This window comes from Arvicanthis niloticus, chromosome 23 (genome assembly GCF_011762505.2).
Source record: "Arvicanthis niloticus isolate mArvNil1 chromosome 23, mArvNil1.pat.X, whole genome shotgun sequence".
Lineage (NCBI taxonomy): Eukaryota > Metazoa > Chordata > Mammalia > Rodentia > Muridae > Arvicanthis > Arvicanthis niloticus.
This window is the reverse complement of record NC_133430.1, coordinates 13,193,836-13,208,333: the sequence shown is the minus strand read 5'-3', so window position 1 is coordinate 13,208,333 and position 14,498 is coordinate 13,193,836. Positions and strand designations below refer to the sequence as shown.

Here is a 14,498-nt window from a genome sequence, read left to right as displayed (position 1 = left end):
CCACCCATCCATCCACCCACCCACCCACCCATCCATCCATCCCCCATTCATCCATCCACCCACCCATCCATCCATCCATCCATCCACCCATCCATTCATTCATCCATCACCCATCCATACATCTATCACCCATTTATCCACCCATCCATCCATCTACCCACCCATCCACCCACTATCCATCTATCACCCATTCATCCATCCATCCATCCATCCACCCACCTACCCATCCTTCATCTATCATTCATCATCCATATCTATCTATCTATCTATCTATCTATCTATCTATCTATCTATTTTAGATATCACTCTTTCCCACTGTTTCCCCAGATCCATTCTCTCTTTGGATCTTCAGCCTCTTTAGACCAGCATGCTTTTCTGGGGTTCTGGCCACCCCACTAGGGTCCTACTGTTTCCAAGTTCCACTGCAAGCCATGTTCAGGAAAGACTAGACTCTACCCCCATCCCACACACTCCGAGAAAGGCAACTCTGTCAGTTTAGGTTGGGTAGATATCTACAGCTGCTCCCCATGAGCAAGCAGAGTTTCCACAAATAGAGCCTTTCAGAGCGTTTCCCAGCACCAGTGACACAAAGGTTGTCATTACTCCTGCAGTGTGCATGCAGCACTGGACACCTGGACAGTTCATTGTCATAGGTTAGGCAGTGAAGAGGTGGCAGACAGAACATTCTTGGTCTTTCAGTGGTCTTTATTGTTATCTTCATTGCATAGGGAATCAAGCCCAGGGCCTCGTGCCTGCTAGGCAAATGCTTTATCATTGAGCTATCCTCCTAGTCCATTAAGGCTTTAGTTCTTAGCATCCAGATCACAAGTTCAAAGCCAGCCAGGACTGTATATCCAAACTCTGTCTTGAAAATAAAATAAACCAAGCCAGACAGTGGTGATGCACCCCTTTAATCTCGGCACTGAGGAGGCAGAGGCAGGCGGATCTCTGAGTTTCAAGACAGCCTGGTCTACACAGAGATACAGTCTCAAAAAAAAAGTAATAAAAATAAAATAAAACCTGGAAGAGACAGTACCCAAGTGCACTCACTACTGTCATTCTGTGTAGACAATCTAAGAACCTGAGAAGCACCAGTGGGTTTCTCTGGCCTCAACATTAATGTTAGTCAGACACTAGATTCTGACCTTCGTCGTAGTCATGTAAGTTAAGAGAAACGGTTGGTCTCTCATGAAGTAAGCATAGGAAGCCAGCTGTGGAAGTTGCCCTCGTATGCCCTTTGAAGACATGTACACACACATGCACATATCCCCCATCCCACATACATTAAAAATAAATATAAAGCAAAGGGGAAGGTTCCATACGATAGCAAGGTAGTGCCTGTACATAAATGCTTTATGGGTATGGTAGCCCACCTGTGATTTCAGCTGTAGAAGGAAGGTTACCTAAGCAAGCAGGCTAGATAAACTAGTTGTTATCAGTGAGCTCTTGGTTAAATTCAGAGCAATTAAAGACTACTGAGGTCAATCTCAGGCTTCCACATGCACGTGCACATATATCTATGTGCACCTATAACATATGAGTGCCCACACATATGGAACACACACACCATGTACGCAGACAAAAAGCAAAACAAATTCAGACTCTAGTACAGTCCCTTCCCAGGCACGCCCACTCAGATCGATGGTGACTTCCAGAACTCAGAAAGGGCATAAGTGTTGTGTCCCTGTCACCCTAACACTCAGAACAGAGACCTAGTAGCCTAGTCTACAATGTAAGTGCCAGTCCATTTACAGCCAGATAGTACAGTCTTGTTGCAAATAGACAGAAAAAGAATTGTAAGAGACAAGCCTGATTCCTCCCACCTCTGACTCTCAGACTCCACTGTAGAGGTTGCCCTTGAGAAATGGAACTCTGACCCTCACTGCCAAGTGGGAAATGTTACTTCCATGGCACCCCCTTGTGAAGAGTGTAGTTCTAATCGAAGACACATCTAGGATCTATGTGCAGATCTTTTCTCTTCTGGTATTTAAAGACGTAGGAAAACTTGAAGATGCCCAGAACAGGCTTGCCATCAAACAGCTCATCAAAGAGATCGGGGAGCCTCGGAATTATGGCTTAACAGACGAAGAAAAGGCAGAAGAGGAGAAGAAAGCTGCGGAGGAACGCCTGGCCAAGGAGGCTGCTCAGACGGCAGAACGTGAACACAAGGAGGCCATGGAGATGGCGGAGAAGATAGCCCGCTGGGAGGAGTGGGTGAGTGTAGGGTTGAGCAAGTCACTTAGGCCAGCATGGAGATGCTCCACGCGCCATTGAAAGGAAGGCATCTGTGGTATTTTACTGGGTACCCATAAATACCACTGCCATAAGTGTCCATGATACGGGCTGCCGATGGCTCCGTGAGTAAAAAGCGCCAGCTGTCCTCCCAGAGCAACCGGGTGTTGACTCCCAGCACCCACGCACAGGCTCACAACAGTCTGTGGCTCCAGTTCCAGGGCATCTGACGCCCTCTGCTGGCCTCCATGGGCACTGCATGCATGTGACATACATTCAGGCAAGTACATTCAGGCAAATACCTGTACACACAAAATAGCAATAAAATGATTAAAAGCATATTATATCACACACACACACACACACAAATGTATAACATTGTATACACAATGTACACGATGCCATTCCTGTGATGGCCCTGTGGTCTGATTCTCCTTCCTCTGTCTAACTTAGGCAGGTGGCCGCACTCTGCTCGGTCATCAAGACATTAATGATTCTATCTCCAGAATTGGCACTCTCATTGGTCTCTCCACTTCTGGCCAAGATCGCTTTCTGTTTGTTTGGAGACAAGCTCTCACGGCGTGGCCCCGGCTGACCTGTCACTCACCATGTAGATCAGAATGGCCTCAAATTCATGGCAATCCTCCTGCCTTACCCTTCCAGCTGCTTGGCATTACACTTGCAAGCCACCACGTCTGGCTCCCGTCAGTGAATCTTGCTAGATTTACAAGGTCAACCCTCATGCTGTGTGGTCATTGTTCACACTTCTTCCGGAGGAAGCTTCCAGAACGCTCAGCCAGCATAGCCATCTGTTGGCATTCCTGTTGGGCTTCCCAGCCCCACTGGATAAAAGTCAGTACTACTTCCTGTAGTGCACAAGGTCCAGCGTGACCGGGGTGCCTCTAATAGACTGATCTCAAAGACTGTAGTCTTCCCTCATCTTCCTTATTCGCCTTATGTCTTTACTGACAAGAGACGCCTGCCCAGGCCAGCCCAGTCAGTCAAAAGGTTCTCCAACACAGGAGTGAGGATTAAAGGGAAAAAGGACGATTAAACAACGTTGTAGCGTGACCCCAGCCAATTCTGAGACGGAAGGCAGGTTTATTTTTTCCCAATTTGCTTTTATACCGTTTTAATTACATGCAAGTGTTTAGGTCAGTTCTAGGTTGGGGGAACTAGCAATACAATAAATGCAAATAGTCTAGGAACAAGCAAGGCAATAAGCACGGTCCCATGATCACTCCTGTGATCACTGTTTCTAAGGGCTTGTCAGGATGACCAAAATATCTGAGCCTACTTCTCTGGGTCCTAGCCCACAGTCATATTCATGCCTGAGGCCTACTTTGTTGTAGCCTAAGATTTAGATTCCCGCAGGAACTTACTTACTTGTTGTGGCCTTGATGTCAGATTCCTGCCTGAAGGCCATTTCCTTGTCCTTGGCCAATGTCAGATTCCTGCCAAGCTGCCCCAAAGGCTCTCCACATCTCCCTTGCCACCACATGGAAAATACCCACTCTGGCCTTTCTCCATAGCACCCCCTTTATGCTTCTCCTTCTTTCTTCCTTACCTTCCTGGTATCTGATGTACCATAGCTTTTATGTATTTATCTCTCCCTGACTTTTCCTGGCATAGACAAGTTAGGCTGTGTGAACACTGGTACCCTGTCTTTGTTCTTTGCTGTATTCTTACAGCCTTGAACACGGCCTGACATATGCCAGGCACTCAGTAAATGCTGAGGAAAGAACTGGGAGGTCGAGGGAGGCAAGCTCTTACGCACACACCTTTGTTGACTAGGATACCTGTGTGTCATCACAGAGGCTGGTGACACAGACAGGAATTGCATCTTTTTTTTTATTTTTCTGTGTCTGGGTGTTTTGCCTGCATGTGTGTCTGAGCGCTGTGTGCATGAAGTGCCCTCAGAGGCCAGAACAGGGCATTGAATTCCCCCAGAACTGGAGTCACACATGGTTGTGAGCTGCTATGTGGGTACTGGGAATCGAACCCAGGTCCTGTAGAAAAGCAGCCAGTGCTCTTAACCATGGAGCCCTCTCTGCAGTGCTGGGAATTGCATCTTTAGGTCATGCTTTATTCAAAGAACTGGAAGATCTGAGAAGACAGCAGGCTAACACCTTCAAAAAAGGGGTTGGGAGATGGTCAGAAGGGGAAAATGTATACCGCATAAACCTGGTACCCCAGACCTGAGTTCAATCTGAGAACCCAGGGTAAAGAGAAAGTTGGGATAGAGGGGTGGGGCTATCCAACATGCCATTGTTCAACCAGCAAATGATAAAGAGTGAGGAGAACAAAAGCACTCTCTCACTTCAGAGCTCCGCTGTGCCTTCTGTCCGGACAGCCAGCAACATTTCTGAGATGTATGAGGTCTGTGCCTCTCCCGTCCCTGCGCCTTGTTCTACAGAGTTCTGGCTCAGACTTGTTGAAACCCAGAGTCTAGTTAGTGGTTGCCCGCATTAAAATTGTGCTCTGACAAAGCCAACTCAGGGCTGGGAGCAGGAGAAGGTTAACTCAGAACTAACAAACCAGTGATAGTGTGTATGTGGTTATGGCGGTTTGAATGTGTGTGGCCCCCACAGGCTCATATATTTGTAAGCCAAGTCCCCAGTTGATAAACTGTTTGGGGAAGATGAGGAGGTGTATCCTTGTTGGAGTAGGTGTGTCCTTACTGGAGGAAGTGTGTCACTGGAGGTGGGCTATGAGGTTTCTAAACTTCATGCCAGGCCCAGTGTCTTACTCTGTTCCTACTGCCTGCGGATCAGGCAATAAAGCTCTCACTACCGCTCCAGCCCCATGCTGGTCTGCTTGCCACCGTGATGATCATGCACTAACCCCCTGAAATTGTAAGCAACCCCCCAATTAAGTGTTTTCTTTTCTGAGAGCTGCCAGGGATTATACTGCAGTGATAAAACTCCAGGACTTTGGGAGTAAAGTTTGTTTCAAGTCTATCTTTTCACATCACAGTCAAAGGAACTCAAGACAGGCACTTGGAGGCAGGAACTGATGCTGAGACCATGAAGGATGCTACTCACTGGCTCACTCCTATGGCTTGTTCAACCCTCTTTCTATTTTTGTTGTTGTTGTTGTTGTTTTGTTTTTTAAGACAGGGTTTCTCTGTGTAGTCCTGGCTGTCCTGGAACTCACTCTGTAGACCAGGCTGGCCTCAAACTCAGAAATCCACCTGCCTCTGCCTCCCAAGCGCTGGGATTAAAGGCTTGCGCCACCACTGCCTGGCTTAACCCTCTTTCTAAATAGCACCCGTGACCACCTGCCTGGGGTGGCACTGCCCAACATGTACTAGGTTCTCCCACATCAATCATCAATCAGGAAAACATACCACAGGCCTGTCTGGTTGGGGCATCCTCTCAACTGAGGTTCCCTGCTAAAAAAAAAAAAAAAAAAAAAAAAAAAAAACGATTATAGTTCATGTCAAGCTGGCATAAAACCAGCCAGCATAGCCAGGGTCCACAATGGCCGAGACAGCGTGGTATCATGTGGCAGCTGGACCCGGAAGCTGAGAGCTGAGGCCTACCATTCCAAACTGCAAACAGGAAGCCCAGAACTCTGTAGAACAAGGCACGGGGACTGGAGAGGCATAGACCTCATACATCTCAGAAATGTTGCTGGCTGTCCGGGCAGAAGGCACAGCCGAGCTCTGAAGTAAGATAGTGCTTTTGTTCTCCGATCTTTATCATTTGCTGGTTGAACAAACAGATTCAATTCACGAAGAAAGGATACACACAGATTAAGTGGCTGGATTGAACCCAAGGTCCAATTACCTATTGTCTTCAAAAACCTCACTTAGCTAGCAAGTATACCCCCAAGCAGAGAGTGGAGCTGGAGGATGGGGTCAGAGGTTAGAGATGCCTGCTGGCAGGCCTGAGACCCACATAGTAAAATGAGAAAATGACTCTCGCAAGTAGCCCTCTGACCTCTACAAATATACCATGGCACACGCAAGCCTGGACACATGTAGAGTGAAAAATTATAAAGGCCATTTTATGAAATATGTGTAGATTTCTCACCTTAGAAAAACTTACTTTCTCCAGAGTACCTGAGCAGGAAAAATGCAGACATTCCTCAAGCCTCGCCCAAGGCAGAAAGACATTCCTGATTACAGATAAAGATGCTACCACCTAGGTGGGGCTATATCCCTATAGCCAGAAAAAGTAAAGATAGTAATCTGAAATGGCAGGATAGGGCACAATGGCATGGTAAAAACCACATTTTTGAGAAGAATGCAGGGCGATTTCCACATGACACTAATCATTTAGAGTGAGTACCTCTGAATTGTTCCACTGTTTTCATGCTTTGTATCTTTGACAACCCCTCACCCCCCTTCCCACTCCCCTGGTTTGTGGTTTTTCCCTTTAAAACCCTCCAAGGACTGGCTGAGGAGGTCGGACCTTGACTCCAGTGCGAGTACCTGGTCAGACCTCTGGCTGCCAGCTCTTTCCCTAATAAACCTCTGCTGATTGCATCCAGGTATGGTTTCTTGCGATTTTTGGGTGGCCGCAATGTCCTGAGGCTTGAGGAAGGGTCTCCGGAGTTTGGAGCTCTTCACACACACCCCAAATATAACGTAAGAGATTTTAAAACCAGACAAAACTTAGTGTCAAAAGGTGGAAATCAATCTAGCATGAAAATGAAGGCTATATAACAGGTTGGCACAATAATTTTGTTGTGTTATTGGGTTTTGTTTTTTTTTTTTTCAAGACAAGGGTCTCTTATATAGCCCTGGCTATCCTGGAACTAGCTCTGTAGACCAGGTTAGCCTCAAACTTGGAGCTCCACCTGCCTCTGCCTTCCTTAGTGCTGGGATTAAAGAAGTGCCCTGTCACTGCCTGGCTTGGCACAGTGATTCTTACACCTCATAAAGTAGACTTCAGACCAAAAACTGGACAGAAGACACAAAGAGGGACACTATATACTAAGAATGGGAATAATTCATCAAGACGATGTAACAATTGTAAAATCTTTTATAAAACAGACTTGCAAAGGCCTAAGAAGTCACTGTAGGACCTGATACAATAGTAGCGAGAGACTTCAATACCCCACTCTCACACTTAGATAAGTCTTCCAGACATAATCTCACCAAGAAAACGTGACTGCTAAACTGTATCACAGATCAGCAGGATTTAACATGTGTCTACAGAATACTGTGGCAGTCCATCCAAGAGATAGGGAGTGCACAGTGTCCCTATCCTAAGAGATAGCAGCATGTGAAGGTTCTCTACCATCGGCACAGAGCAGGCCCTAACACATACGAAGTTTTCAAAGAGTTCTTTGCATCAGATCCCAGTGGAGTTCTGGTTAGAAAACATACACCGGAGAAAACTCAAAAACTGCACACATGAGTGGAGACCGTAGGACATACTTTTGAGTGGTAGCTGAGGAATTCAGGGAGGAAATTAAGAAAGGCCTGCAGGCAAATTCAAGTGAGAGTGGAGCCTCCTGGGATCTCAGCAACCCAGGCCAGGCAGTCCTGGGAGGGTGGGTTACAGTTGTCACATTTAAAACAGAGAAAGACACAACAAACACACAAGCAAAACATTAGACATTCAGGCATGGTGGCACGCTGCCTTTAATGACAGCACTCAGAAGGCAAATTTCCCCTGAAAGTTCAAGCCCATCATGGTCTTATCCTGGGATACAGAGTTCCAGGCTAGCTGGAGTTGCAGAAGGCCTGCCTGGTCTACAGAGTGAGTCCCTCTCAAATATATATGGCCAGAGAAACCCTGACTCAGAAAAACACAAGACAAAAATAAACAAGACAGCGGGGCGGTGGTGGCACAGGCCTTTAATCCCAGCACTTGGGAGGCAGAGGCAGGCGGATTTCTGAGTTCGAGGCCAGCCTGGCCTACAGAGTGAGTTCCAGGACAGCCAGGGCTACACAGAGAAACCCTGTCTCGAAAAACCAAAATAAACAAACAAACAAACAAACAAACAAGACAAAAACAACCCCCTCCCCAAAACAAAAAACCCCAAACAAAAACAAACAAAAACCAAAACAAACCACCACCACCAACAACAACAAAAAGGCAAGGTCACTGATAAATATCCTAAGGGGACACCTCAGAAGCAAGACACCCACTCAAGGATCAGGTGCAAATGGATGAACCAGAGCAGGAAAGAGCAGGAAGAACAAGATCAACAGATAGGATTTTTTTTTTGGGTTTTTTTTTTTTTTTTTTTGGTTTTTGGAGACAGAAATCCACCTGCCTCTGCCTGAGTGCTGGGATTAAAGGCGTGCGCCACCACTGCCTGGCAACAGATAAGATTAATCAAACAAAGCAGGCTCTTAAAAACAGAAAGACTGACAATCCAGCCTAGCACTGGAGGCACGAGCCTTTAGTCCCGGCTCTCTGGAGGCAGAGGCAGATGGATCTCTGTGAATTCAAGGCCAGCCTGGTCTACAGAGCTACTTCCAGGATAGCCAGGGCTACACAGAGAAACCCTGGCTCAAATCACCAAAATAAATAAACAAATAAATAAATAAATAAATAAATTACAAACTCTTAACAAAAAGAAAGGGATAGCAACCCAAATTAATAATATTAGAGATAAAAAGAGCGAGCCGTGACCACTGCCCCCCATGAAATTTAGAAACATATAAGGGAATCTTGTGAAAATGTATATCCTCCCAGCCTTTAAACCCTAAAATAAGTGGATAAATCTCAAAATTCATAGGCCTTATCAAAATTAAATCCAAAAGTTATAAATAAGCAATCAAATGAGTAGTGGTAACTAAAAATCTCCCCAAAAAAGAGCTCAGATCTAGATGGATTTGCTACTGAATCCTACCAACTTCCTCCCCCCTCAACCCCACCACCGTGTGTGTGTGTGTGTGTGTGTGTGTGTGTGTGTGTGTGTGTGTGTCTGTGTGTGTGTCTGTGTGTGTGTGTGTACATGTGACCATTCTGAGGGCCAGAGGTGTTTGTAAGGTGTCCTGCTTATCACTTGCCACTTTCTTCCCTGAGACAGAGTCTCTCACTGAACTGGAAGTTAAGCTGGACCTATGACAGCAAGCCCCAGCGTTTCTCTTGTCTTGGTACCCCATCACTCCCAGCTCTGAGGTTACAGCACACATGCAACTGTACCTACATGTATGTCTATGCACCGTGTGTGAGACTGGTGTTCACAGAAGCCAAAAGAGGGCACTGGATCCCCTGGAACTAGGGTTAGCAGATGGTTGTAAGCTGCTGTGTGGGTGCTGGGAATCGTACCTGGGTCCCCTGGAAAAGTAGGCAGTGCTCTTAACCACTGAGCCATCTCTCCAGCCCCCATGCCTGACTTTTTATGTGGAATCTAGGGGCGTTGACTCTATTTTTGCTTTTGCAACAAGCACCCTTGCCTTCTAATCCACCTCACTAGCCCTCTATCAAGCTTATAAGGAAGACTTGAATATGTCTCAGCTTGGTCCATTAGCTAGTATGGGCAGGAACTCTACCAAACTCATTCTGCAAAGCCAATATTACTATGATACTGAAATCAGAAATCAGATAAAGATAGAATAAAAAGAAAAAAAAATACAACTTTCTTGATGAGCACAGATGTAAACATTCCCAACAAAATACTTGAAAACAGAATTCAGAGACACATTGAGAAATCCAGGTATGGTGGTATACAAATGTAATTGTGTTGGGGAGGCAGGAGAATCATTCAACTTCCTCTAGTAACAAGCCTGAAGCTAGCCTAGGCTACATGAGGCCCTCCCTCAAGAACACAGCAAACAAAAATTAGAAGACAATGTGAAGAAGCTTGTGGCGGGGGACAGGGGACTGGGGCCACTTAGCCTGTGAAATGCTTCTGTAGGGAGCAAGAGTTCCTGAATGGTATTGTCAGCTGAGCAGGAAGACAGAGAAAGGCTTGGAGAAATGAGAAAGGACAAGAGTCACTCACAGGAGGCTGGCTGTCACCAGCAAGTAAGCGAAGGCTCCAGGGCACTTTGCAACTGCTTTCTCCTTTCCCTGCTACAAACCTACCATATTCTAGGAATCCCCTCAGAAACCCATCAGAAGGGAAAGAATGGATGTCCCCTGTGCAATATTCGTGGCCTCTGGTTTCATGTTTATCGGGTTATAATTCCATCTAAGTCACCTGTGGAGCCACCCTCATAATTTCACTCATCAAAAGAGAGAGGAAACAGAATCCTTCTTACCTACCTTTTGAGACATAACTCAAGAACCAGATAAATGTTTCAGATGGCTAATGCTATCACACCATTGAGTCCTCAGAGAAGCAGAAAGATGGCATCAGATCCCTAGTGACTAGAGTTACAGGTGGTTGTAAGCCACCCTGTGAGTGGGTGCCAGGAATCAAGCCAGGGTCCTCTGCATGAGCCATGTTCTTGGTTTTTTTGTTTGTTTGTTTTGTTTTTCGAGACAGAGTTTCTCTGTGTAGTCCTGGCTGTCCTGGAACTCACTCTGTAGACCAGGCTGGCCTCGAACTCAGAAATCCGCCTGCCTCTGCCTCCCAAGTGCTGGGATTAAAGGCATGCGCCACCACTGCCTGGCATGAGCCATGTTCTTAACCAGAGCCATCTCTAGAGGGTTGTGGGCCCGATGCTCCAGAGACTCTTTCAGTAAATATCCATCTTTATTGTTCTGTTTGCTATAGCACGGCTATAGAGCCAGCCTAGGTGTCCATCACCTGATGGAGAGGGAGGGTGTAGTGCATAGTCACCATAGAATCCTGTTCAGTTGTAACGAAAACAAAAACTGTGGGGACTGCAAGAGCATGGAAGGATCTGGAAATGATTGTATCGAATAAAGCAACCCAGACGCACACAGATACGTCCTTCGAGGTACGGGACTCTCGGCTCTTAACGTCTGCATGTGCATGAGGGTGACTGTGGCAAAGGTCACCAGACTAGAGTCGAACCTCAGTAGGGGAGGAGAAGGTTGTGAGGTAGGCAAAAGGAGAAAGGGCTCTGGGGATGGGCAGGTCCAATGAGCAGCAGGGGGATGAGGGAGAAGGCTGTGGGGGCGGGGGGGTGGTGGTGGAGGGGGGGGAGAGGATGAACAGAAGCAAATTATGTTTCAAATTACCCTGGTGAAGCCCAATACCTTATACACGAACAACAACAAGAACAGAAAGCTTTTTATATGCCCTTTTAAAAGGCTTAGGAATAAAAACTAAAACACAGAGTACAAAGAAAGAGTTAGCTACTAAAGACCCCCATACTTGGGAGACCCTTCCTCAAGTCTCAGGAAATCAAGACCACCCAAAAATCACAAAAACCCTACCTGGATGCAATCAGCAGAGGCTTTATTAGGGAAATTGCCCGGCCAAGGTCAAACCATGAGCTCTCTCAAGAGCAGAGTTTTGACCTCTAGTGGTGGGCTAAGGGGTCTTTTATAGCATGGGGTGAGGAAAGGAAGGCATTTTCGAGTGGTTACACATGATTGGTTGTTTTACAAATTTTGAACATAGCACTGGGAAGACCAAGGGAGGGAGGGGTAACCAAGAACAGTGGAACATTTCAGAGGAATCTATCCCAAATGATCCAGAGTCATGTGAAAATCACTCTGCACACTCATTCTTCTCATGTGGTTTTACCATGTCACTGTCCTACCCTGTCATTTACCAACTATTAACTATTTCTCACTAGCTCCAGCCGTAGAGCCACAGCCCTGTCATTGTGTTTTTACCACCTGAATGACTTTCATTCTTTACAGCCAGTTCCTGAAACTGGCCTGGCTTGTTTCAGAGAAAAGTTTCCATGTCCCTAAAAGAACTTAAAAAGCATCTATATATGTATATATTCTATAAAAATGATTTTTATAATTTTTCATTCTTCACTACCTCACGGTTGGTTTTCTCAGTGTGCCGGCTGCGGTCATTATGCTGTAACACCCTTATGTGCAGACGTGGAAATGCCAAGGTGACATTGCTCAGCAGGGTCTAGTCTCAATGCCCCATGGGGACAACAGGGTCAAATGCTCTCACGCTGCACCTCTTCTGACTGTACATCTCCCCATGACCCGTGTGCTCCACATCCTTAGAATAAAAGGCTCGAGGAAGTAAAGCGAGAAGAGAGGGAGCTGCTGGAGGCGCAGTCCATCCCCCTGAGGAACTACCTGATGACTTACGTGATGCCTACGCTCATGCAGGGCCTCAATGAGTGCTGCAAGGTGAGGCCCGAAGACCCAGTGGATTTTCTGGTAAGATTTCTTTAAAACATTTTGGTTTTTTAAAATAGTTTTATTTAGCTTACGTTTATGGGTTGTTTTTTTTTTTTTTTTTTTTTTTGCTTTCATGTGTGTGCAGTGCCTACAGAAGGCAGAGGATAGGGTTGGCATCCCTGGTACTGGAGTTAGAGACCTTTGTGAGCACATGGGTCAGGGGTGAGAATCAAACCCAGGTCCTCCACAAATGAGGAAATACGCATCTTGTTGCTCAGGAGACAGCTTCTAATACGCTCATGGCTTACAGCAAGATTTCTTCTTTCTCTTCTCTTTGAGTGTATATCTAAATATACACTTTGAGAACTTGATCCCTACATTAAATTCTGATCCCACTTTCCCCTCTCCTGGATCCCTTTCCCCACCCTTTTCCAACTTCATGTGGTTTGTTTGCTTGTTTTAATAATCCGAGGAGACTGATTAGTGCTTTCCTATGGACACGGGCAACAACCAAGGACTACATTCCTTAAAGAAAACTGATTCTTCCTCTTCAAGCCTCCATCAACTGTCAGTAGTTTTTCAGCAAGGGCTGGGAGCTCAGTGGGCCATTCTCCCAACCATGCTTGCTATTGTTATGTAAGTTCTTTAATCTTTTATTTGGAAGGAAAGACTATGTGTGTGCTTAAAATCATAAGCCCAGAGAGCACAAACACGGTTTCGGTGTCATTTAAATGTCTTGTTAATTGCTGACTTTTGGCTGGGAAATTGGCTCACAAGGGTGAGGATTTGCATTCAAATGCCCAGGAATTATATAAAGCTGGATGCTGTAGCCTGTGTTTGTAGTCCCAGTACTCCTGAGGTGAGATTGGTGGTGGTGGTGGTGGGGGGAGTGCAGGGATGTGGTGGAGTCCCCGGAAGCTCACAGGCCAGCCAGCTTGATGCACAGGTTAGCCAACTACAGAGGGCCTGTCTCAGGCAAGGTGTGGAAGACCTGACCCCTGAGCTCCTCTTCTGATTGTCCACCACATGGACATTGTGATACAGATGTGCTCAGCTGTGGGCGCACACACACACACACAGACAGACAGACACACACACACACACACACACACACACACACACACACACACACACACGCTCACATGAGAAAAATAAATGGTTTTCTTTCTATTGTAGGCAGAGTATCTCTTCAAGAACAATCCTGAAATGCAGTAAAGACTCAGCAGTGTGGGGCCATGGAGCTTCAGAGGGAGTGCTTAAGTTAAACTTGTAATTTGAAAAATTGTTTTTAAAAATGCTTCCCCAGGTTTTTTTTTTGGGGGGGGGGAGAATAGCGAGGGGGAACCCTAATAAAGTAGACTCATTAGAAAAGTAATTGGGATGAATGACTACTATCTCATTGAAGCCATATTTGAAAAGTAAACAGAGGAGGCACCCTTGCAGAGCTCACAGATCAATAGCTTAATATTTATTCCTATGTCAGTCATAACTCTTGCACGTAACACGTTTGTAGTTAACTTGAATTACAGCATGAATTGGTAGGCTCCAACAGTGTCACAAAGGAAAGAAATTAGAACGGCCCATGCTTGTTGCACCCCGCAACACCAGGGGTGATTGGTTCCTGCAAGGGTGCTCTTGAGGATAGGGCCAGGATTCTAGGCACTAACTGAAGAGCTTGTGATGAGAAGTGCATGGGTTGAAGTAATACTGCTACCCCTGGTGACTGCAAAGTGCTGAATATGTACCACTAATTAATTTCTCATTACAGTCATGAGTTGTGATTTTTTTTCTCCATAAAAAATAAAAATCTCTAGCATTTTCCAGAAGAAATTGGTTTCTTTTATTGGTTAAGCAGGTTAGTTTTAATGTGTGTGTGTGTGTGTGTGTGTGTGTGAGAGAGAGAGAGAGAGAGAGAGAGAGAGAGAGAGAGAGAGAGAGAGAGAGATAGACTAAATATTTAAATAATGTGCTGGCAGTAGTGACTGTGCATGTCTTTGATCCCAGCACTCAAGAGCCAGAGGCCCTCAGATCTCTCTGAGTGCAATAGCAATAGTAGGTCCCACTCAAGAAAGCAGGAACTAAGAGTCTTTGCTAAAACCTAGAGGTAGCTGTGGCTCTTGCTTGCTT

The 14,498-nt window shown here is 45.9% G+C and overlaps 1 protein-coding gene across 2 annotated transcripts in view; it reads left to right on the top strand.

The window, feature by feature from the left end:
- Ak7 (adenylate kinase 7) overlaps positions 1-14,201 on the top strand; it is a 70,074-nt gene extending 55,873 nt beyond the window's left edge. The window contains exons 16-18 of one of the 2 annotated variants that reach the window (XM_076921256.1): positions 1,994-2,214; positions 12,252-12,410; positions 13,548-14,201. In XM_076921256.1, the coding sequence (XP_076777371.1) occupies positions 1,994-2,214; positions 12,252-12,410; positions 13,548-13,586 (419 nt within the window). In that variant the 3' untranslated portion in view covers positions 13,587-14,201. The remainder of the gene's footprint in view (positions 1-1,993; positions 2,215-12,251; positions 12,411-13,547) is intronic. The other variant, XM_076921257.1, reaches the window with a different exon arrangement.
- Positions 14,202-14,498: the final 297 nt, after the last annotated feature.